The 25,326-nt window shown below is 42.8% G+C and overlaps 1 protein-coding gene across 1 annotated transcript in view; it reads left to right on the forward strand.

Annotated features, from left to right (window-relative positions):
• The window catches only part of mosmoa (modulator of smoothened a), a 31,547-nt gene extending 12,722 nt beyond the window's left edge, over positions 1 to 18,825 (forward strand). Inside the window, exons 2-3 of the mRNA XM_072693435.1 lie at positions 10,356 to 10,568; positions 16,535 to 18,825. Of these exons, the coding sequence (XP_072549536.1) occupies positions 10,356 to 10,568; positions 16,535 to 16,719 (398 nt within the window). The 3' untranslated portion in view covers positions 16,720 to 18,825. The remainder of the gene's footprint in view (positions 1 to 10,355; positions 10,569 to 16,534) is intronic.
• The last annotated feature ends 6,501 nt before the right edge of the window (positions 18,826 to 25,326 follow it).

Below are 25,326 nucleotides of genomic sequence, written 5' to 3' on the forward strand. Positions count from 1 at the left end.
TTTCTCTGCCAAGGGTACAGGGCTACTTCACCGCATCACTGGGAAGATGGATGGAGCCATGTACCGCACAATCCTGAGGGACAACCTCCTCCCCTCTGCCAGGGATCTGAAAATGGGCCGTGGTTGGGTCTTCCAACATGATAACGACCCTAAACATACAGCAAAGGCAACAAAGGATTGGCTCAAGAAAAATCACATTAAGGTCATGGAGTGGCCCAGCCAGTCGCCAGACCTCAATCCGATCGAAAATCTATGGAGGGAGCTGAAGGTCAGAGTTGCCAAGCGACAGCCCACCAACCTTCATGATTTAGAGAGGATCTGCAAAGAAGAGTGGGCCAAAATTCCCCCTGGTGTGTGTGCTAAACTTGTGGTTAACTACAACAAACGTCTCACCGCTGTGCTTGCAAACAAAGGCTTTGCCACTAAGTATTGAGTGTGTTTGGCAAGAGGGATCAAATACTTATTTTCCTCATTGAAATACAAATTAATTAAAATATATTCTTTAAAATTATATTCTGGATTTTTGTCTTGATATTCTGTCTCTCCATGTTAGAATATATCTACCATTAAAAGTGCAGAAGGATAGTGTCTTTATTAGTGGGCAAACAAAGAAAATCAGCAAGGGATCAAATACTTCTTGGACTCACTGTATAAACAAGCTTTGTTCTGCTGTCCTGTTTTATTCTTCATTCAAAAAGCAGTCTGGCCTGAAACACTATTAATTGCAGTGTAAATGAGCGACGCTAAACTGCTGGAGGCATAACAGGTGCCTTTATGTAAATGGTCTTTTTTGCAGCGTAGTAGTCATATGGACTGTATAGACTGGATGGAGTTAATGGTATGTTTTGAGACTTAAGTAGTGTTTACATACTACATCCAGCCTCACTATAGTCATCGGACGGGACTACCGGTGTAACATGAGCTAAGTCATTCTGGATGGCATCAGACAAATGGGTGTTTTCAAATGGTGGGACTATGTGTTTTAGAAGCTCTGCAGAATTTTTAATGAGGTCAGCTCATGTGAACGGCTGAATGATGTTATTGATCCCCTCGAATTTGCTTGTTTTGTTTTCTGACCACAACAGATTGTAGCGTTAGAGCTTTCAGCAAATTAGCAATTTCAGATGCATGCGGGTTCAGGGATATCTAACTGGTGGATAGGGATTTGAGGATTATTTAAGAAAACTAAAACAAGGTATTTTAATAAAGTTTTAATTAAGTAGTGGTGGGGAGAGTAATAGTATGTGTTTTCGTACCGGACCATCGTGGTTGGGCTTGCTCAGTCGCATGGAAAAAACACGGTACACACTGTTAGAGAAAATGCAGTATTTTTGCAAGTACATGTGTGACACGGAAACCTTGTTGTGGGATTGTGGGAACTGTAGTGGTTTAGGAGTACTGCTATAGTAACTGTAGTCTTGTTTTAATATTGGTTATGATTCTTCATTTCTACTCTCTGATTATGCTTCTGTGTCCAATCTATGCCATAAGCATGACGTAGGTACTGCATAGCCTTGCACCCTACGCCATATCCTACACTGTAGGCTGACGCGCACCTCCCCAGATATGTCACTACACGCTGTCACTATGCAGACCGTAGCAATTGTGATTGGTTCAGTCGGCATCATCTGTCCTTATGCATTACAAAATTTTTTATAAAAGTGTCTGTTGTTTACCAGCTATTCTATTCAAACATGGGGTGTGTCCCAGTTGCATACTAGCTACTAATACGAACTCATTTTTGAGTATGTAGGGTGTGATAGATGTCAAGTGTCAAAGTTGAGAATACTCAATTATCCAAGAAACATACTCAGGACCAGTTTTTGAGTGTACTTACCATGGACAATATTCTCCCACAGTGCAGTGTGAAACAAGAAGGGAGGAGCTGCTCAGGTCTGGAACAAATACTAGGAACAAATGTTGGATAATGCAGGAGCAACTGTGTCTCGAGAACCTGCAGTGACATATGTTGGCATAGCAACACTTCATCACTTCCTATTAGTTAAAAAACTGTGAATGCTATGATTTTGTGTTATGATTAACCCTTACTATATCATATATATACCCTATAGTACTTATAGTGTGTGGTATGCAATTGGGATGCAGCCATAATCTGATAACACAGCTCGGGTTCAGCCACCACGGTCAACACAGTGGTGTAGAAATGCAAGTGCCAACTAGTGTTTTGGCGGTGTAATTGCACACCAACACAAGTATAGAGGTTGGATAAGGCTGTGGCAGGCTGTGGCGTGGACTCATTGCATTGTTCACCCTCTGAACTGATGTACTCGTTTGGAAGAAGTTGTGGATTGCTCGTCTAAAATAACTAATTTATAGAGTTGAGTGTAAACTGTGGCTGAATTTCAGATGCCTTCTTTTCACTTGCCTTCACTATATAATGCACAGCATGAGTCATGGAACTGTGGCTTCTCTGCCCAAACGCTCAACTGAATGTTAAATATGAAGTTATGCAAGCAGTGTCTGAATATAAATGGCTTTATGTTGGACATGTAGGGTGTAGAAGCTGTAATTTCATTACAGTACAGAGCAGGAGGGTATCTGACATTCAGCCTCTGGTTTCATGTTACTGTAGGGTGAGCTAGCTGCTCTTTTCTCCTGGTTTTGAGAGCGCAGTTAAACGGTGGTTTTAACACAGCAGCAGAATGTTTCAGTGATCGTTTCGGTTTTAACCCACCACGACTGGCAAGTTTTCTACAGGGTTTTTTTTTTTTTTTTTTTTTTTGTGGCATGCTGCTCGCTGTATACAATAGTAGCTGCATACTCACGTTTTACACACTTGCGTAGGACACGACTGCTGGGTTAAACAGCTGTAACTCCAGCGCTGCAGGTTTATTGTTTATTGAGCTTTTATAACTGCAGGAAAAAGATCAAATTAAATTAAAATTGCCTTTGAAGATATTTCTGCATCAGTCCTGATCCCGATGCACTGGACAGTTTCAGTGTGCTGTTCACACCAAGCCTGTAGATTCAATGACTTGATGATTACATTTTTTGGGAAGTAGGTGATCAACATCTGAACATGAGACTTTTACTGAAGACTTCTACTAAATCCAGCTGTTCTTCACTTTATTTAGAGAGTCCAAGTTCAGATCTGTAGATTCTCACCTGAGAGCATCTACAGGCCTAACAGGCCTAAAACAGACCCTCTCAGCATCCTCAGCCAGCTGTTATATACCTGGAACTGGACATTGACTGGATTAGTGATTGGGGATTAGTGATTGAAGGGCCAGAATGAGGGTTAAGATGAGGTTTTGGGTAAAAGTTAGGGTTAAGGCCAGGGTGAGGGAAAGGTTTTGGTTTGAGGTTAGGATTCACATTAGGGCCAGGATGAGGGTTAGGATTATGCTTTGGTTTGAGGTTGGGGTTAGAGGCAGGGTTAGGATTATGCTTTGGTTTGAGGTTAGGGTTAGAGGCAGGGTTAGGATTATGCTTTGGTTTGAGGTTATGGTTAGAGGCAGGGTTAGGATGAGGGTTAGGAGTAGGTTTTGGGTTGAGGTTAAAGTTAGTTTTAGGATTTGGGACGGGACTGTCTAGGAACCTCTCGATTCTGTTTGAGTATGATTCAGAGGGCTGCGATGATAAAAAATCAAGAAAGAGGAAAAGAAAATCAAGGTGCATCGATAATCGCTTTCTCACTGTGTGCCTACTTGGTGCTTTTAAAGTATTTCTACTGACCCGCAATGATTTTACTTACAACGATGCGAGTCAGCTGGAGGTTTTGCAGTGGTGCTGTGGTGGGGGGAAAACGCACTGTGGACAACTTGCCCCACCCAATTCATGTGATTGTTGTCTTCTGGGGTTTTGTTAAGGAAATCCTAAGTCATGGGGGTGGGGGGATGAGATGGGGGGTGTGTGTGGGGGGGGGGCTTTAGACATTATTGTGGGTATGCTTTTGGAATTAAGATACAGCATCTTAATAGACCTCATTCTCATTCATGGTTCACAAATGTCTGTGTGCATGTCTGTCCATGTTTTTGCATGGTGAGGTAAATGGACGAAAGCCTGCAGCGGCATACACACAGCCTCCGCTTTCCGCCCACAAGGGTTCACATAGGCGGCTTGACTCATCCCCACAGCGCTTCCTCCATCTCCAGCTCAGCTCGCCCAGCACTAATGAGAGTATAGCAATGCTCAGGAAGACGCTTCCTGCCGTAGCAAAAGCAGGCGGTGAACATGAGGGCGATCCGGTGAGGAGATCATTAGACCCAGTCATGAAGGGGTAGGGAAAAATGTTCTTTGTCAATGGACCTCACTGACCTCTGTAGACCTCTGACCTCACTTTGTTTCAGATTCATTCAGAAATGATTCAGTGCATCATAATCTGTACTTTTATCCCAGTTTAGGTGTTTGGTACGGTTGAATTCAATCTGATTGCTATAATGAGATTGAAGTATGTCTGGACACAAATGCAATGCTGAATTTGAAGTACTCTGAACGGCAAATCCACAATGAATGTTCGAATTCTACAACATTGCTTGGGACACAGATGGAGTGTGTATGATTCTCATGGGACGTTTGCAGTCCTTATTCACACGTTCATTGCACATTTTCTGTCTCACTTCATGGCTTTACAGATCAGCGTTTCTCGTGCGTTGTTTTGGCAGATGGCTACTGCAAGTGGCAGAACACCATTTGTATGTAAACTGCTTGCTAACGGAAGTGCCTTTAACCAGAGCACAGCGCTTGTTTCCAGCTCAGTCCCGTCTGCTCGCCAACAACTAACTCACTCGAGTGATGCAGCTAGTTCCACAACACTGGCAAAATGTTTGATTAATCAAAACATTTTCAAAACACATCTAATTCAAGTCTTTGTCTTGAACCTTTGTGTTCAGAGCACCATCTGGGGTCCTTAAGGCATCATTAACGGACATTATTGCCCATCCGGCAGCAATAACAATGTTCTCACAAGGTAAATAAAAGAGATTAGAGTCTGCAGCATATTGTTACAGTTAAAAATGAAAACAGAATTTGTGAAACTATATAAAACTATCAATTCAATTTTAAGTTTTACTGACCACCAAAGGTTTTAATTGGTGGAATGCCTAATGCCAATTGTCCAATCAGCTTACCAAACCTTTTCCTGGGTTAGGGCTTCACTAGTAGAACTGAAGGCCTAATGTGTCATTTTAACCACCAACACAATTTAGAACTGAGAGAGGAATCAGTCATTCACATTTTAGGTCCAGTGGATGGGATGGACCAGTTTGGAGAAACCTCACGCGTGCTAAATGTAGAATTACCATGTAGAACATGTGTTGAAATGCATTAGCGCAAACATGGTTCTAAAATCTAAAGAGTTTTGGACTTTGTGACCTGAACTGAAGGCATGGGTCTAGTAATTGTGGTTCGTAACTGGATAAACCTCATCATATGTGTAAGGATGTTCTTTCTCAAATTATATATGTTATATAATTAAGCTAGAAGTGCTGATCAGGACTTTTTTTTTTTTTTCTTTTCCTTTGCCCCCTCCTTCTGAGACTTCTCTACAGCAACAGGTGTTCTCGCTAGCGAGCAGGGCTGCTGGAAAATGTTGCCGCTCCATTGCTTTGACTTCAGATGTAATGTTCTTGGGTTTATTTATCCAGATGTGTAGCCGCAGAACGTTCATCCGAAGCTCTGTGTGTGTGTTTGTGTTCAAAGCCTGCGTCTCTGGGAGTGTTCTGTGGCATGCCAGCTGTTTGTAAGGCTGGAATTTGAGTGAAGTTGTGAAGCAGCAGGAGGTGGGGTGGGGGGTGGGGGGGCGCAGGGTTCTGAGGGAAATGTTTACAGGATGCAGTCGCAAGTCTTTATCAAGGCCTTTACATTCTTTATTCCCACCAAAACACGGTGTGCTTTCCTATTATCAAATTCCGACATAGCTGTAGATGCCTCAGAATTTTGCAGGAAAGCATGAAGGCATGGAGGTCAGAAGCTGAGAGTTGAGGGTGGAGGGAGGAAGAATGGGGGAGTGCTCTTTCTCAAAACAACAGAAAAAAAACTTACTTCTCAGATGCATGGATGAAGCTTTTAGGCTGAATCACAGATCCTAGCAGACCAGTATGGCATTATATGGTAGTATGGTTACATGTTACATGTTATTCATGTATAAGTTGTCAGTCATCTTTGGACTTTATAGGGAGTTACACTACACAGACTACACTGTGGGATTTTTTGATAAAGAGGCCCATCAGTTCGAGGGGCTTTTTCCACATATGTAGCTTTATTGGCTTTATTGTTAATTAGCAAATGCATAAAACAACCCCAAGCTACATTTAAAAGCTGATGGCTGCATAGGAGTTATTTGGTAATTGAGCGACTTATAATTTTGTTTGTTGCAGTCCTAATTAAAGCCATTGTTTTTTTATTTTGTGTTGATTATTAGTTAGTTAGAATGTAAACATGCCTCTGCAGGTCACAGAAACTGACCACATGCTTGGTAGAACCTCACATCCTTCTCAAAATCAGATACTTCAGTTCAGACCTCCTGATTCATTCTTTTTCTCTCTCTATGCTTGTGAATCACCCACATTACCCACTAGGCACTACTATGGTAATGAACAGGGCCAGCTTAAGATCATCTAGTGCCCCTGTGCATTAGATTTATGCAGTATAGCAGTATAAGTCTTCAAAGACATTTTCTCTAGACTTGTCCTGTTTATTCACCAAATATCGAAACTGGTTGCATTCACTCTTTAGTTAAGGTCTTGTAAGCGTTACCTGTGAAGGCCACTAATATAATTATAATATAAACAAAACTAAAGGTCAGAACTCTAGATTTGTATTGACATGTACACACCACTGTGGATCAGATTTTTTTTAAATGTATTTATTTTTATTTTTTTGTACAGTTACATGATGGTTTCACTGTGTGTGTGTGTGTGTGTGTGTGTGTGTGTGTGTGTGTGTGTGTGTGTGTGTGTGTGTGTGTGTGTGTGTGTGTGTGTGTGAAAATAAGAATCCATTGTGTAAGTTAAGAGTATCCTTTAAGACCCATACCTCTCTTCAGCTTCGTCAAGACAACCATATTCACAAGACAACCATTCAGAGAACACAACCATGTTCTCTCTTTCTTTCTTTCTTTTTTTCTTTTTTTTTTCTTTCTTTTTCTTTCTTTCTCTCTCTTTCTTTCTTTCTTTCTCTTTCTTTCTCTTTCTTTCTTTCTTTCTCTCTCTTTCTTTCTCTCTCTTTCTTTCTTTCTTTCTTTCTCTTTCTTTCTCTTTCTCTCTCTTTCTTTCTTTCTTTCTTTCTCTTTCTCTCTCTTTCTTTCTCTTTCTCTCTCTTTCTTTCTTTCTTTCTCTTTCTTTCTCTCTCTTTCTTTCTCTTTCTTTCTCTTTCTCTCTCTTTCTTTCTTTCTTTCTCTTTCTTTCTCTTTTTTTCTTTCTTTTTCTTTCTCTCTCTCTTTCTTTCTTAAGACACATGACACTTTTGAATGATTTTGTTTGCCCCGGAATATAAGGGTGTCCGCTTTGCTGATGATCAGTACAACTATTAAAACAGTTACGTTTGATATGGTGGATCAGCCATAACTTTCTTTCTTTCTTTTTTCTTTGTCTATTCCAGCATATCAGTCCTCAAAAAGAATATTTATGTTTTTGCCATCTCGCCTGCCCCTACTCCCAGACCCTGTGAAGTGCAGGAAGGACGGAGCTGCTAAGCTGGCTGTGGTTTAGGGTGTTGTAGAGGAGAGCAGGATTTCCCCTGTTCTTCCATGCTGTGTATGTCTGTTTGTGTCTGTGCGCACCTCTCCACCTCCACACCCCTCGCTGAATTGTCTGGCAGCTTTGTGGGGTTTTTACAGTAGCTCCGGCACCTCTCCTGATGTACATTATAAAACCCCCAGGCCCTCAGGGTGTAGTACTGCATATCTGCACTCATCGTGAGGAAACCTTGTGACCTTGTTTTTTCAGCTTACACACTCTTTAAAAACATTATGCTGTGGCTAGAGCTACCTGTAGGTCCTGTGGGGACATTTTGGGATTGTTGGAGACTATGTATTTCATACGCTTCTTGCTGTTCTTGGGCTGAACTTGCTAGGATGACCTAACCTGGCCATGTTGGCAGTTGTTTAAAATGTTCTCCACGTTTTTTTTTTATTTATTGATTTTTTTTTCAGACAGTGGAACAGCTGATTTATCAGTGCTCAGAGATCTTTTTAACCCCCTTTCCAGACTTGTATACATCTATAACCTTTTTTTCCTGAAGGCCTCAGAGAGCTGTTTGAACCCCATGGGGATACCACTCACGTCAACAGAGCAAACCGAAACCAAATGTCTGAGGTTTAAGATGATAAGACCGGCTCCTCCAAATGTTCTAATCATCCGCAGTTGATGTGCTTCACCAGATTTTAATTTTAGACTTTTTAATAGCAATAGTGTATTTCTATTTATTACGTTTTTATGTTTAAATATGTTAGAGACAGGTTTTTCTGGGGTGTCAGGACCCCACCCCAGCTATACTGTGTTTGAAAGTCCAGTTTAATGGCAACAGCATGATCAACCTCAAGCTTTAAAACTCTGGAGATACTAGCTAGCTGACCGCCTGAGGATGCAGACTTGAAGATTACTTAATGAATTTGCCAAATAGCAGCAGTTTCCTCCAATGTGATTCACTAGACAGTTCCTGTTGAACGCTCATGTGATGCGACTTTAACAATGAGGAAATCTCACTGTGATCTAAAAGGGCTACAGTAGCTCTCTGAGTCCTGTCAGGACAGCACCAGCATGCGCGCAGCTCCGATACCATCTTTCTTAAAGGACTAACTTTGTGAAGCTGTTATATAATTTTTTGGAGTGCTAATCTTTGTGGGGCTGCAGTTTGATATAAGGACAAAGTCAACAAACGAACGAATAAGGACCGAACCCTTTTCCATTTCCTGAGAATACTGCATTCAAGTGCTTAGTTATTTTAAGTAACGGCACAAAGTGTCTTGCATAATACATTAAACTTTTTTTTTTTTTTTTTTTTTTTTTTTAATAAAAGCACCTTATTTTCTTGAATGATTTTTTTTGGCCCGGAATATAAGGGTGCCCGCTTTGCTGATGATCGGTACAGCTATTAAAGCAGCTACGTTTGATATGGTGGATCAGCCATAACTTTAAAGGGTGAGGGTCAGAGGGTGAGAGATGCATATCAGGCAGCACGTGAACAGTCAGTTCGTCAGTTCTTGAAGGTGGTGTGTTGAAAATATTGAGTAACCCAACTCGCTGACTAGCTGATTAAGTAGAGCCGACTGTCTAGGGGGAAAAAATAAGGAAAGCTAAGGCCAGTACGCAATGTAAAAGGCTGTCCCTGTGTGGTGCAACAAACATGAGAGTCAGTTCTATACTGTGTGTGTTTGTCTTAAGCTTAGAAACCACAGAGAGAGGTCAGCCTACCTGTGACCTTCGTTTCCTGGGGGGGGGGGGGGAGGCGGTCTCTGAGGCTTTTTATGTGTAGTTTGTGTTGTATGGTGCTACTGTTCAGATTGTCTTAGCAAACTTTGATGCCCATTACATTTAAAAACAGTAGCTATTCCCTGTAATCCTGTAGTGTGTAGTCACTGTCTAACTCCTTGGGTGTTGGTAGGCTTGCTAATAATGCTGGAGTAGCTTGAAAAGAGTCTGAAACACTGGGGTTTCATCATACCACAGGATTTCAGCGAGATCTAATACATGGCCATTGTTTTTAAGGCGTCTGTGTCTGCTCCCTGTCTTCTAAGTCTTCTGTGACATTTTGTTGGCCCGTAGGTTGAGAAGACGAGCTTCTAATGAGCAAGTGGTGGAGCTTTCAAGCTTCTCATTTGAAATGATTCTGTGTGTCTGTGTGTCTGTGTGTGTGTGTCTGTGTGTGTGTGTGTGTGTGTGTAGCGACACTTTGAGGTCTCTTGTCTCCTGGGGCCTTGTGAATGATCAAGTCACAAACTCCATCTCCCTTTGCTTTCATTGCCTCGGGTCTACGTTCACTTGAAAGAATGCTTATGATCAAGCGCTTCCCTATGCCACATGTTTTCTGTGCCTTAGCTCTTCCAGAGCCTTTCGCCCTTTGACTCAGTGACTGAGAGGAGATGCCAGCCCGTACACTTTGGGGAGATTGTGCTGGATCAACATCTGGAAGCTCCGTGTTAGTCATGAGGATTGTAACATGCTGTAAACCTGCGCTATGCTTTGCAGTGCTCAGTGGGTGCTGCTATTGTGGGAAGAACTGTTAGTACAGAAGATTGTGTGAAGATTGGAGGCAGATACAGAAACATGGGCTAAGAAGTTCAGTATAGAAGAAACTTCTTTTTTTAATTTTTTTTATTCCTTTTTCATTTGAAAAAATCATCTCTACATATGTGGTTCTATTATCTATCTAAATCCTTTCCGCTTCCGCTTCAGGTGCGCTGACTGTGGGTTTGGTGAGGCAGTGTCAGACCATCCACGGGCGGGACAGAACCTGCATCCCTCCTCGGTTGCCTCCCGAGTGGGTCACCACGCTCTTCTTCATCATCATGGGCATCATCTCCCTCACGGTCACCTGCGGCCTGTTGGTAGCGTCACACTGGCGCAGAGAAGCCACAAAGTATGCACGGTGGATCGCCTTCACAGGAAGTAAGTATCTACTCCGGCTCTTGCTGTTTTCAGATATTTGGCTTAGGTTCTATCGTTTCCTGGTTGATTGGTCATATTTGTGTTTGAACAATCTATACTATGTCTGGCGCTGGTGTGGATTATGTCTGTAATTAAAGAGCCCATGTTTGCACATTTACACAAGTAGTGACACGACTGGACCAAAATCAAGAAACACGTCTTGTGAAAAATCGTTTTCCACTGGAGCTTAAGTCACAAAGGCTCTACCACTTAGGCGAGTTGAGGAGTTGAATCAGGTGTATTAAATGAGGAGGAACAATATAGTTTGCAGTGTTTTAGCACACTTTGACTGGCATCGGACGCATGCACTAAACACTTGAACACTCCCAGTGACAGTTCCCACAATTAAACGGAGCATGTGAAACTGCTGCTAGTCTAAGAACTCTGCCAACACCTCAAAATAAATATATTGTCAGTGTTGTGCAAAAAAACAACAACTTGTACCTCTAATTTCTGACATAATTTGAATCTGGCAGATGTTCTTTACATTGTCAAAATGCTGTATTTACATTTAATGGTTTCTCTTTTCATTCTCCTGTAAAATCGACATTTTTGATGCACTGCACTGTTTATTTTCAGTCATCCTCACCCTAATCCAAACCGAACCATAGCCCAGAAACTAAGCATTGGACTGAATCATTAGAAGAACCGTTACACCGTCTGTGGTACCACTGTTCACTGTGTAAAGTCAAAGACAGTATACAAATCAGCTCTGATTACGGCTGCATCGTGTTGTATCATTTTGCATGTGTCCAAATTCTCACCGATGCAGGGTGTTTGATTAAGATTTGGATCCTGCTGAAACAATCTTCACGATTCCAAGTGAGGGGTCGACCTCTCCTCCAGTTCGATTATTCCTCCATCTCAGGCAGTGGCTGGTTCTCAGCAGGGGCCTCCTTCTCTCCCTTCCCCCTGTGCAACATGGCATCATTTCCTTGGAATAATACACTCCTTAACACTAGGCTCTCCCTCCCCTAGCAGCTGGGCTCTAGCCCACTCTCCCTGGTACGGGGGCCACTTGCCAAAATAGCATTTTCTCTGGATGTCGTGATGTGACCGTGCCCAACATTGTGTCTGAGCAAAGCAGATTGATTTTTGTCCTTGTTTGGGGGCGGGTCTGCTGTGTGGATTTTTTTTTTGTTGTTGTGTTCAGGGTAACGCTGAGGTGGAGTATGCCGTGAAGGTGTGTCTGAGGCCCATGTGGATGGCATCTGGTGTGCTCAATCACTGGAAGCTATTGTCTTTGCTCTCTTTTCTCAAGCTGTTTTAGAGCCTCTTTGCCTTCCTATAAAAAAAAAAAAAAAAACTTTTTCAGTTGTGCTGAGCCCTGAGGATACACTAACTTAACATCTTACAGAGCAACCTTTATAGCAGTTCATGGGAAATGATGAGAATGTTGCACGAGAAGCTTCACGTTTTAACGAGTCATTTAACCGCTGATTTTCATGAGGAGAGATTTATACACAGTCTGCATTTCACGTTTCTATTTTTTTTTCTCTCCCCCCATTTATGCCATCAGTGCGTGAGGAGAGATACATACATAGTGGCATGGTTGCCTTGGCAACAGGAAAGAAATGTTCCCAATTGTCCAGGTTCAGTTCACTATCTCCCGTCCTCAATGACTCACTTGTCTTTTCCTCGCCGGTCATTATGTGGGGGTGGTGCCTGGCCTGTTTCGAAGTGTAACAGCTCTATAAGTAGAGCACCCCCACAGGCAAGGACCAGGAACCTGACCATGAGAGGTAGGCTTTAACCGAGAGCTCTTTTTTTAAAGACTGCCTCGCTCCAAGTTGGAACAAAGAACATCTGCTGAAATGAATTGTTTTCTGAGGGTGGAAATGTCACAAGTTATTTGTGGTCATGTAGTCAAATGACATCTCATAGTGCCAGATGACATCTAGCAGGCGGCCCAAGCAGTGCCATAAAGAAATAATAGCTATGAATAGCTATTATCAGGCCGGGTGGGTGGTGCCAAACATTTGGGGACCGTTCTTAAACCCCCTGCCTCAACAACTAGGCCATTGGCTTGTTTGTTGATGTACCTAAAATATCACCTCTTTGCCACTTCATGTCCCATGGTACTATGCTAATTAAAGATTCTTTGGAGGTTAATTAAAGGATCTGTGCACCCAGAAAGCAGGAAGCATCGTTCTTCGTACATACGTACAAAATATATTACATGCTCTATTACATTTGGGTTGGATTATTTAAAAAAAAAACAAAAAAAAAAAACCTTGATTTGGCACTAGAGCATGGAGGTTAGATGAGACTCTACTGCTAATACAACAATAACACTTAAATAGGAGCCTGATGAACATGGTGGTAAGCCAAAATACTGCTTAATGTACAACAGTAGTGATTAAGGTACAATACTACTTGAAGTACAGGCTTGCAAACATGTTGGGAAGCCAACAATACTGCATACAGTACAGGAAGTACAGTAATGCTGCTCGTGCAGGCTTACAAGCATGCTCATAAGCCAACACCACTGCTTGAAGTACAGTAATACTGCTTGTCGTGCAGGCTTACAAACATGGTGCTAAGCCTACAGCTCTGCTTAAAGTACAGGCTTACAAGCATGCTGATAAGTCAACACCACTGCTTGAAGTAAAATAATACAGCTTGAAGTACAGGCTTATAAGCATGTCGGTGAGCCAACAATGCTACTTAAGGTACACTTTCCTACTGCTTTACAACAAGTGCCTTGCAAAAATATCTTCAGGAAGAAGAACCTGTGGTTATGGATCACTGTGATGCCTGCCTGTGAGGCAGAAGTGAGGACTTGAAAAGGAGGAACAAATCTAGAGCAGAAGAGGGAGAGCTTGGCAAGAACCAAAAAAAGCTGGCCTCACCAAACCGGCAGCGAAAAAGGAAACCCTGCAGAGCATTGCCACACCATGTTGCCCTGTTTAATGAGTGTTTATCGCTCCTAGTTTGGTTTGATGTTTTACATGGGCCGTTTTTATCGTAAGTAAGTAAGTTAGTAACATCATCTCCTATTGAGATGATTGCTTGTCTGCCAAGCTGCCAGGAAGCATGCCAGACCAAGTAGTAGGATGTCATCTGGTAGTTGGTCAAAAATGTTCCATTGGAAAGTAAGGAATGTTAAGCACGCTTTGGAAAATCGTGATGCTCTGATGACGGCAGTGTGCATTGTGGAGGGAGAACAGACATTCTGTTAATCAGAATAATCGAAAGCATTCGAGCTGCCTAAACACCAACGTTTACAAACAGCCACCACCGATCAACAGCCCACCTCAGCACGGCTTTCATGTCTAACCCCACATTGTTCCTGGCCCCCCCAGCTCTAGTGTTATTAGTGGATTGTGCTACAACACCAACGCAGGCAGCATTTTTCTTCTGAAGATGGATCACAAACCCAAACCCAGTCAGTTGTTACACACGTAATGTGAGGCGAAGTGTATTTGTTAGGTACTAAGGAGGATATGGGTGTTATTCCGTTTAAAGGCCTGAGCTATGGCAATAAGGAAGGTGTACTGCGAAGCGCGGCGGGACCCCTACAGTAGCGTGAGATTGAATGCTGTGCTCACAGGCACAAAGCCAGCCAGTCTTATAAAACGCACCCAAGGACAGCACGAAAATACATGTAAGTGCTGTGCTCAGCAGAGTTAAAACGCTTTCCTTAAAGGAGCACTTTTGCTTGTTTTCTCAGTCAGGCAGTCAGAGGGAGCTGAAGCATTCACAGAGACAGAGGTGAGTGTCAGACTTCAGGACTGGGAGTTCCTAAATCTGTTCTGTCAACAGAGCAAGCAGACCAGTGGAAAATGAATGAATCAAGTTCACTCCAAGTCCAGCTCTGCCCAGCTGTTTACCGTCGGCAAAATCGACTGTACAAATTTAGTCCCACCAAACATGTCCAACTGGGTTCTTTTGGAGCCTTATCTCCAGCTGTACTGCATTGCTCTTTACCATTTTCTTAGCCTCCGGGATGAACGCCACTACAGTTTTGTTTGGTAATGAGCATTTGTGCTGAAACCCAGCACTGTGGTTCCTCCATGTGATTACAAAGAGTGCCAAGGCCAGTTCTGCATGTCGATTAGTCACCTATAAAAAGCAGCACCGGCCAATCTTCAAGTGAGCCCATTTCCATAATTTCAAAAGACTCTGATAAGCTGAAGCAGACAGGAAGGGCGGCGGCCTTTAGAAATGTTAATTCGAGACTCTAGTAGCGCCGCGGTCTCCAGGGAGGGCTTCCACAGGTAGCTGAGCCATGGCAGCCGCTGGCTGCGGGCCACCTTCACCTGAAAGAGGTGCTTTGTGCGTGGAGCACAGACCCCCACTGTACCTGTACCCTAACCCTGACCTAAACGGGCCACGTTCACGGCCAGCCCTGTAGGCGTCGCGACTCGCGCCGCCGCCTTGGCTCGCGTGGGGCAGGCATATGGCATGTCAGCAGAGACAGACATAAATATTAGCTGTCGTCTGCTCGCTCTCACTGTTGGCTTGGCAGTGCTAAGGCTGACAGGTCTGAGGGTAAGAAAAAGGCAGCCTTCTTATCTGGGTGGGCAACATATGCTGTATGGACAAAAACATTGAGACACCTGCTTATTTATTGTTTCTTCCGAAATCAAAGGAAGTGGGGTTGTCCTGCTTTTGTTGGAGTAACTGTTTCTACTGTCCAGGGAAGGTGTTCAGTGACGAGAGCATTAGTGAAGTCAGGACATTGGATGATCCCCAGCTCCCCAGAGGAGCACAGTTCCCCTGCTCCTCAGCTCAGTACTGGTGGGCTTTGTACCCCTCTATCCAAGGCCTGGCATTAGGCATGGTGCCAATAGGTTCATGTTTATCTGCTTTTCTCTAGACAACCTGTACACCTGTGTCAGCAGTGGATGCGACCTAAAGTAGCTGAAGGCATGCATTGGAAGGGTTGTCCACAAACATTTGGACATATAGTGTAGCACACACTTTAGATAACATTTGAAGTTGTTTACAGCCCAGATTATGTTTGTGTTGTTGATGAGCACACAGTACCACTTACACACATGCTGTATAATGTTCATATTAGGGGGTGTAATGGCACACAGGCTTCACTAATTTGATCCGTATTCATATTATGCAATATTCACTCTTTGTTTTCCCCTTTTTTTTTCAATTTCATTTTCCGTGCAGTTTGGAATTGGCTGTACAGGTTAATGTGTGTAGTGAAGAGGTCTGATTGTGAAAGAATTGCGCTGGGATGTGAGGATGTCTGTTTTGAAAGTGCTCTTCAGCAGAGCTGTGATTGTGCTACCTGTGCAGTTAGGTCAGCACTGCAGCAGGCATTCTCTGCTGCAGGAAGTGGCTCTTTTACACTCTGGTGAAAGCATGACCTTCAGTCCTTCAGACCTCTCCTCCTCCTCCTCCTTGTGGTGTCTGAAGAGACTGAAGCCGTGAAGTGCCTTACGAAACACCCTTTTTCCGAGGATGCTGTGTTCATTACTTGTTTGGTTATTTTAGGTATATATCCCTGTCTTTCTATTTCTCCCTCTCTGCCATTCTTCCATCAAGGCCAAAGTGTTTAATTGTAGCTTAGCGGCTTCCTGAAAGACTCTATTATCTTGCTAATGGGCGTCGAGATTAAATTGAGTCTCCACTGAAGCTTCTTTGTGCGGCTCCTGATCCTCCATCCTCCCTAAAAGCTTTCGTCCCCGAAGTAGATTAACTTATCCCGAGCGACCGCCTCGAAAGGGTCTAAAATGCGAGAGGTCAGAGGTCCGAAGCACTGAAGGTCCAGATCGGACATTCCAGGAGTTTGTTTGCTGTCAGAACTGTCGTCTGGCAGGTGATTTAAAACACACATTCTCTGTCTAGAAGCTCTGCTGGTTCTTAAGAGTCGGGCCAGCATTGAATGATTGACCGTCTGAATATTTGGGATGTTTTCAGTGCGGAGATTCTAACCGTCTGTTTCTTTCCCTCTGTCTCTGCAGTGATCTTGTTCTGTATGGCGGCGCTCATCTTCCCCATTGGATTCTACATTAACGAAGTGGGTGGGCAGCCCTATAAGCTGCCCAACAACACCGTGGTGGGCTCCTCCTATGTGCTCTTCGTGCTGTCCATCTTTTTCACGATAGTGGGGCTGCTGTTCGCAGGGAAAGTGTGCCTGCCCGGCTGAGGGCGCGACTCCTCCAGGGTCAGCCGGGGATTTGTTTTTGTTTGCGAAGAGGAATGGAAAAGTAGCAGCGCTCGCACAGGAGGGGCATCGTCGGGACGGTGATGGGGACTCGAATAACCAACGAACTCCCGGAAATGACCACGCACTCACTGCAAAGCTAGCGGGTCTCGGCCCATTTGTACCCAGAACCAACCTGAGCTTTTTTCAGCCTGTTTTTAAGTTGCACTTCGGAGGATCCCAGGAAACGTCTGAACCGCGGGAGCGGCGGTGGAGGACACTGGCTGTTGCCGTGGCAACGCGGTTGCGACGCCCTGTGGTTCTGAGGCTCTTTTACACCGTGCCCTGTGAGAGGATTTGAGCACCTCGCCATTTCATGCTTATTTTTCTTTTCGTTCCTTGCGGAGGAATTTTGTTCGGTTCCCATGCGCTCGCTCCAGCTTTGTAGTTTTATATACAGATATGTCGCCCCCTGGAAAGGAAGGACTGGCTGCTGTGAAAAATTCCAGAGGCGAAGGAGGTGCCCTGAGGCTGGAGCTCCTTTCCAATAGGGGCAGGAGACGCTCAGGCCCAAAGAGGAGCCACAGTGCCCCCTTCAGTCTGAATGAATACTGCACACAGCGGAGGCGCCCCAGCCTGTGATCAGAGAGAAAAGGGAGCAGTATTTGAATAGGTGACAGAACTGAGTGGGAAAACTAGCAGATTTTGATAGAAACACTAAAGACAAAAGCACTAGGACTGCCGGTCAGGACCCTGTGAGGCCGTGCCTCACTGTGCTAAACCTTCTTGCCTGGGAGACCTATCGCCCACACACACATAGGATTATGGACACGCCTCTGGATCTGGTGACCAAAATGAACTCCTACCTGCCCTCATGTGCATACTGGGCTCTATTAATTTAGTCCATGAGAAAGAGAGACTGAAAGAAAGAGAAGTGCTTTGTTCTTTTAACCCGATCACCCTTTTTCTTGATTTGTACTTCTGACTCAGAGTTTGTTTTGGTTTTCATTTGTTAACGTGCCATGACTCTGTTTTTGTTGTGTGAATACTAAGGGCAGGACTCTGTTATAGGGAGCACTGTGAGGTTATAGCCATTAGTAGGTGAAGCACCACAGATGGACAAAAAAAGAGAACTCCTTACCTCATTGTTTTGTAGTTCAAGCTTTTTTTTATTATTTTTTTTTCTTCGCTAACCACAACAGTGTGTGCCCTGTAAGTTATGTCTTGCCTTGGTCAGAGACATTTTGCTGAAAATGCTGTGATCATTGCGTATTATTTATCTGACACTGAATAACAGGAGAGATAGAGAATGTGTGTGAGTGGCATCAGTTCTGTTTGTTTATCTTCAGTTTTGAAGTAATCCCTGTTTTAAAACGGTGATTCATGCGAGAGTGTGTATATTGGTAGTAAATTTGGAACAGAATTTGTATGATTTTTGATGTTTGATTATGGATGTTCTCAAATGAAGGTTGACACCCCACCCCTCCCAAACCAGCTCCTCATGAAATGTATTGCTCTTATTGATTTCTGTCTTTGACCTTCCCCAAAATCATTTCAACAATTGCCTTTACAGTCTTTATTTAATATTCCACAAGTATTTTTGTCAGCGCACCCCTTTTCCCTGGAAGTATTTGGATTGTTTTCAAGGATGGCCCAAAAAAAAGGATGAAAATGTGGGAAGCCGGTCAGCATTCATTTTAAACCCAGGTACAGGAGATCATGACTTTCTTTCTTGGGCTGAAAGAGTTGGCAAACATGATCTGCTTATTATAGGAACTCAGTATTAAGAATAAGCTTGCAGAGGTAAGCAGGAGTGGAGGACATTGCATACATCTGATTTCTGCTTTGGATTTAGGAAGAAAAAAACAACAATGTAATTAAAAGAAATAAAATTGACTTTACATTAAAGGGTAATGAATAGTATTATTTATGGTTACAAAAGGGAAGATTACACATATATGAATAACAGTATTATCTATCAAAGGATGATTTAGCATTCCTTGTGCACAGTTACTGTTACAGATTCATTTTACTGGCAAGACAACTGTTTTTCTTCTGCTTCACTTTGTTTCGATATTTCACTGTATCCAATAAAAGGCATTAAAAAGCCTTACTGGTTGATGCTAAATGAGCTTTTCTTAAACAGACTTGTTCTCTTACTATATCTAGATCTGGGAAGTGCTTCATTCAGTAGTTGGTGGCCAGCCTAAATTGCATGGAAGTTATTATGGATGGTTTGGGGTCAAGGCTGATCCCAGCATATTTGAATGGATTAGGTATTGGTTGTTTTAATCGCAGTCCAGTTCCGAGTCTTTCAACCATGGTGTTCAGAGCGCTGTCTGGTGTCCTCAAGGCACCATTTATGGACGTTGTTGCCCAGCTGGCAGCAGTAAGGATGTTCTCCGAAAGTAAATAAAAGGTTTAAGGGTCTGCAGTGTGAAGCTGTTTAACACTGCTGCATGAACACTGACCATAATCGCCAGTTTCACCAGCGGGAGAACTGCACGCCAACACTGAAGAGCGCATTCAGAACCGGGAGTATGCTAATGGTAGTGCTAATACACACAGTTTAAAGCAGTTATTTCACATCAGTAGACCAACAACTACAGAGATCAGTCCACCACACAGACACAAAGTGATTTACATTTACATTTAAGGCATTTAGCAGACGCTCTTATCCAGATCGACTTATAAAAGTGCTTTGCTATTTACCCAAGAAAAACCTTAGCTAGTTAGAATAGACTAATAGTTCAAAGATACCTTTAAGCCTTAGATTTGACTGCTGTGTTTCAAAGGAACTAGGAGCTGACTGGTCAGGGAGGAGAGTCAGACTGGATTAAAAGATATTAAAAGAAAATAAATAATAAAACTAAACAAAATCAATCAGACCAGAATGTCTTATGTCTTTAACTGACTCTAAAAATGTGATTTTAAAAAAGTGATTTTACTGCAGTGTTCATCAGCAGCTCATCTGTGTTTATTGTATTATTTATATCAACACAAAGATCTGTTCAGTATTGGCTAATACTCAGCATTAAGGTACTCCTATCAGATCAGAGGCAAAATAACCTGATCGGGACATCCCTAGAAGGAAGTATACTGCTAAACTTGAACTATTATGAAGTGTGAAATCTGGGACAGGCGGTCATCTTCCTTTTATGATGCCTAATGCCTGAGACATATTGCGTGTTTGTTTTCACTCAATTCAACATTCAACTCTCGGCGTTACATATACAACTCAATACACACATGTACACATTCGTTGGTGGTTTTGGAAAGTAAATAAAATGACATAAATCTGGTTCCTCTCAGCACTACAGGTTTAAAAGAGCTAAAATATTAATGTAAACTGCTTTAGGCTTAGAATCTAATCAGATAAAAAAAAAGAGATAAAGATAAATCACTTCAGATCACCATGGAACATTTTGTTACTTAACAAAATGTTCTGAAATTTGATGATGTGTGCAGGATCGACAGCCCCTGAAGATGTTGACTTGGACCTGCACCCCAGAGACTCAAGAGCCGACTTAGAGTCGCACCATCCAAAGACACAAGACTCGATTTAGACTTGCACCCTGGAGACTCTATAGCCAACTTCAAAGGTGCACGTATTTGTCACTGTACAGTGTACACTGTACAGCGAAATGTGTCCTCCGCATTTAACCCATCTGGTAGTGAACACACTCACACGTGTTAGGGGCAGTGAGCACACACACACCCAGAGCGGTGGGCAGCCAACTCCAGCGCCCGGGGAGCAGAGAGGGTAAAGGGCCTTGCTCAAGGGCCCAACAGTGGCAGCTTGCCGAGCCCGGGAATCGAACCCACAACCCTGTTATCGACAGCCCGGAGCTCTAACCGCTGAGCCACCACTGCCCCCTACTTGAACTCACACCCTAAAGACACAAGATTCACACCCAGATTTACACCCCAGAGACTCCAGACTCGCTGGGACTCAACACTTTGCATCAACTCGAAACCCTAGAGACTGGGAAAACACCTACAGTGAGTCCAAGAAGTATTTGATCCCTTGCTGATTTTCTTTGTTTGCCCACTAATAAAGACACTATCCTTCTGCACTTTTAATGGTAGATATATTCTAACATGGAGAGACAGAATATCAAGACAAAAATCCAGAATATAATTTTAAAGAATATATTTTAATTAATTTGTATTTCAATGAGGAAAATAAGTATTTGATCCCTCTTGCCAAACACACTCAATACTTAGTGGCAAAGCCTTTGTTTGCAAGCACAGCGGTGAGACGTTTGTTGTAGTTAACCACAAGTTTAGCACACACACCAGGGGGAATTTTGGCCCACTCTTCTTTGCAGATCCTCTCTAAATCATGAAGGTTGGTGGGCTGTCGCTTGGCAACTCTGACCTTCAGCTCCCTCCATAGATTTTCGATCGGATTGAGGTCTGGCGACTGGCTGGGCCACTCCATGACCTTAATGTGATTTTTCTTGAGCCAATCCTTTGTTGCCTTTGCTGTATGTTTAGGGTCGTTATCATGTTGGAAGACCCAACCACGGCCCATTTTCAGATCCCTGGCAGAGGGGAGGAGGTTGTCCCTCAGGATTGTGCGGTACATGGCTCCATCCATCTTCCCAGTGATGCGGTGAAGTAGCCCTGTACCCTTGGCAGAGAAACACCCCCAAAACATTATGCTTCCACCTCCATGCTTGACGGTGGGCACAGTGTTCTTGGGGTCATAGGCAGCATTTTTCTTCCTCCACACATGGCGGGTGGAGTTGAGGCCAAAAAGTTCAATTTTGGTCTCGTCTGACCACAAAACCTTCTCCCAATAACTTGGTTCATCTTTCAAATGATCATTGGCATACTTGAGGCGCGCCTCCACATGTGCTCTCTTCAGCAGGGGTACCTTTCGGGCACTGCAGGATGTGAATCCATTGTTGCGCAAAGTGTTGCCAATTGTTTCCTTGCAAACTGTGGTCCCAGCTGCCTGCTAACTCCTGCCGAGTGGTTGCAGGACGATTTCTGACTGTTCTCAGCATCATTGCCACCCCACGAGGCGAAATCTTCTTTGGAGCACCGGGCCGAGGTCTGTTGATTGTCATGTTATACTCTTTAAACTTTCTGATAATTGCACCAATAGTTGTTACTTTCACATCCAACACTTTACTAATCTTTTTGTAGCCCATTCCAGCTTTGTGAAGGTCAACAATTCTGACTCTGAGGTCCTGTGACAGCTCTTTGGTTTTACCCATGTTGGAGACTTGAAATCTGTGTGATCTGTCTGATTCTGTGGACAGGTGTTTTTCACACAAGTGATTAGTGAGAACAGGTGGCTTCAGGTCAGGTAACAAGTTGATTGGGAGTGTCTAACTGGTCTGTAAAAGCCAGAACTGCTAATGAATACTAAGGGATCAAATACTTATTTCACTCCATGAAATACAAATCAATTAATATATATTCCTTAGATTTATTTTCTGGATTTTCTTTTTAATATTCTGTCTCTCCATGTAAGAATACATCTACCATTAAAAGTATAGAATGATCATGTCTTTATTAGTGGGCCAACGAAGAAAATCAGCAAGGGATCAAATACTTCTTGGACTCACTGTAGGTCTGTTGGACTCTAGTCCTATGGTCCCCACCTATGCCCTTGGTCCTATGCACCTATGACTTAACATGGACTGGCATAGTTTGTCATTATTAAGGTATTCCTCAGAGCCGTCCACCAACAGATAAGATGGCTGCATTTGTTCCTGAATGATTTGTGCTGTTAGATGAGTGCTGGATGTCCGAGTGTTTTCTTGTTAACAGGGCTTTCTCGGTTTGTGGTAATCATGGGGTTTCAAAGAAAGAGGGCCCTGCAGACGGCTGGAGATCAACTTGTTCAAGTCTCTGTTAATGTCCTTGCTTTGTGTAAAGGACTTATACAAAGAATTCTTACCGTAATCTTCCTCCTATAGACCAAAAGCTTTTACACAACGAATATGATTTTTTAATGTAAGAATTATTCGCACGCCAGACACATTCAATTCTTGTGTATACTTAAGAACATTTCACTCCAAATGCAATTTGATGGAATATTATTTGCCCCCGATCTAATTATGTGATTGTTCACCGCTAACGTACGCGTTCTCCACCAATCACAGCTCTGTTTCTGCTGTTGGTATGGTAACAGCCAGCCCTGACTACTGACAACTAGGCCGATTCTCAATTTGCACTCCTTTCCGTACTCCTGTGTTCCTGTGCTCTCGTGAAACAGCATCAGATACAGCCAGAGTACCGTTTCATTCAAAAGTTCACATCTAGCTGAGTCCAGTCTAAACGCCCGGATGTGGAGGATGCATTAGGAAGTGGCTTGTGTGGACTTGGCACGTCCAAAAATCCCAAAATTCATTACGCACCACGCTGCTTTTCTAATAGTAAAATTACCGTACAGTGTCCTCCCGGTTCTCAGGAGTTTGTAACTTTTTTTTATTGAGAATCCCCTCTAGAACTTTTCCTTGAAGTCACTGGCTGTGATCTCATTAGTATTGAGCGATATTCAGGAAAGACTGTATTTTTCTAAGCAGCTCTCAAACACAAATGAATTCACTGCCCCAGTAATTATGATAAAAAGTCAATTTTATCCTGCATAGCAGAAACACTCAAATTTACTACAGACACTACATTTCCCTTAATGTCCCAGTGGTTATTATTAACGCAGAGTCATCGATATTCGCAAATATTAAAAAAAGAAGGTACGCCACACAACTTAGCTCATACCTCATAGCTTTATATTTTGGTTAGAGCCACTAAACACATAACCTACCAAAAATTGCTACATATAACACCACTACAGCAGGAATTTATAAAACTCGCAAAGCACTAGCAAGACATTAATTAAACTAGCATCAGTTACATAAGCATAGGCCTTATTCATGCTAGCTAACATTGACAAGCTTGTAAAGTAAGCATGGTGATATGGCCAGTAAAACAGTAAACTACTCATTATAAAAGCCTGTGTTGTCTAACTAACATAAACTGATGATGCAAAGATAAGTTTTACATGTAATTTTATGCTGCAAAGGAATTATTTCATGGATGTGACAGAAATATTTCTAATATAATAACAATAATAATAATAATAATAATAATATAATAAGTCTATGAACTAGTAATATTATTACTGACATTGTTGGTAACATAATAAGAATATCACTAGTAACACTATTAACTAGTAAAATTACTGTACCATCTGTACAACTAGTAGTCTACAAACGCCTCTGGACGAGCAGAACCCATCCTAGAATTCTTACCAGTGCATTTTATGTAACCTCTGAAGAAAGGCTCCAAAACCTACAGTTCTGCCGAACTCAGAGACACACAAAGTCACAGGGTAGGTATGAAAGATGGAGTTTCTGGTGGGTGAATTTGAATGGGGCAATTTTATATAATACAGACAAAAACGAGACAAACACTGACTCAATGCTGTACAGGTAAGTACACAAGTCTAGTCCACAAGGTCATAAAACTCTACACTCTACACTACAGCTTACCCCATTAGCCTCATGCTCCCTCCCTGCATGAGGCGGGTATCCCAGAGCTAGTCCTCATTGCTCCATTTTTCCCTTCCTTTTCCTTATACACATGGAACTGACCGTTTCTCTAACAGCTCTAACAGAGGTGTGTTGACTCTTAAGGGTCAACTAAAAGATTGACATGATCATCCCAGGCTTGATACATTAGTTACCAGTAAGTACTTTGTTACAGTGTACACATTTACACTCATTCACCCCTTCAGGTTCCAGGTTACGACCTCACCCCTTACACGAGACAGCTGTGGGCCCTACAGCTTACTCAAGAGTGTGTTTCCCCCAACACATCACACCTAGAGACTACATATACATATTTATATAGACAGCAGATAGGTATTTCAGGTCCACCATAGAGGCTACTGTACTGTCCTCATCACAAGTTTTTATAGTTAGACGTATGACGTATGCACTTCTAGTCACATTGTGAATCTTTTGACACTGAAAAGGTGTTGTGATGATATGATGCTTGTGTAAGTGCATTTCCATATGATTCAAAACATTACAAAAATGATGTGACTGAAAACCCATGTAACAGTTCAACAGCACAGGTGTAAGGTTCTCACAGAGGTCACAGCTAAAAAAATAGGCAATACCTCTTGTCCTCGAGCTAAAACATCTAACATCCAGTGTTGTGATCTGAGTTTCTGTTCAGCAGCTCATTGTTGCGACTGAGCTGTAGTTATTTGATGGCACAATGCTTAATATTATAACCCCCAAAAGAGGATTTAGATGAATATGTTTATAACTCCCATTTTTACGTAATTCATGACGTACATTCACGAAATGCCGGGTGCTAATCTTGTGGGCAGCTTATTTTCAGCTCTTTTGTATTCAACTGATTTGTTTCATGATGGCTGTGGTGATTGGGTTGTTTTCCTTTAGGGGAGTCATTGGCTGAGTGGGTGAGTTTGAGTACAGTTTGTGCTTCTATTAGCCGCCTGGGAGCCTCAAGGGATCACTGAGGGACAGATTGAACCAGTCCTGTCCACTGTTCTGTATTGGATGTGAGAATAGACTCCACTCCTCCTCTCTCTGCAGGGGTGGGGGTTAATGCCAAAGA

This window comes from Salminus brasiliensis, chromosome 12 (genome assembly GCF_030463535.1).
Source record: "Salminus brasiliensis chromosome 12, fSalBra1.hap2, whole genome shotgun sequence".
Classification (NCBI taxonomy): domain Eukaryota; kingdom Metazoa; phylum Chordata; class Actinopteri; order Characiformes; family Bryconidae; genus Salminus; species Salminus brasiliensis.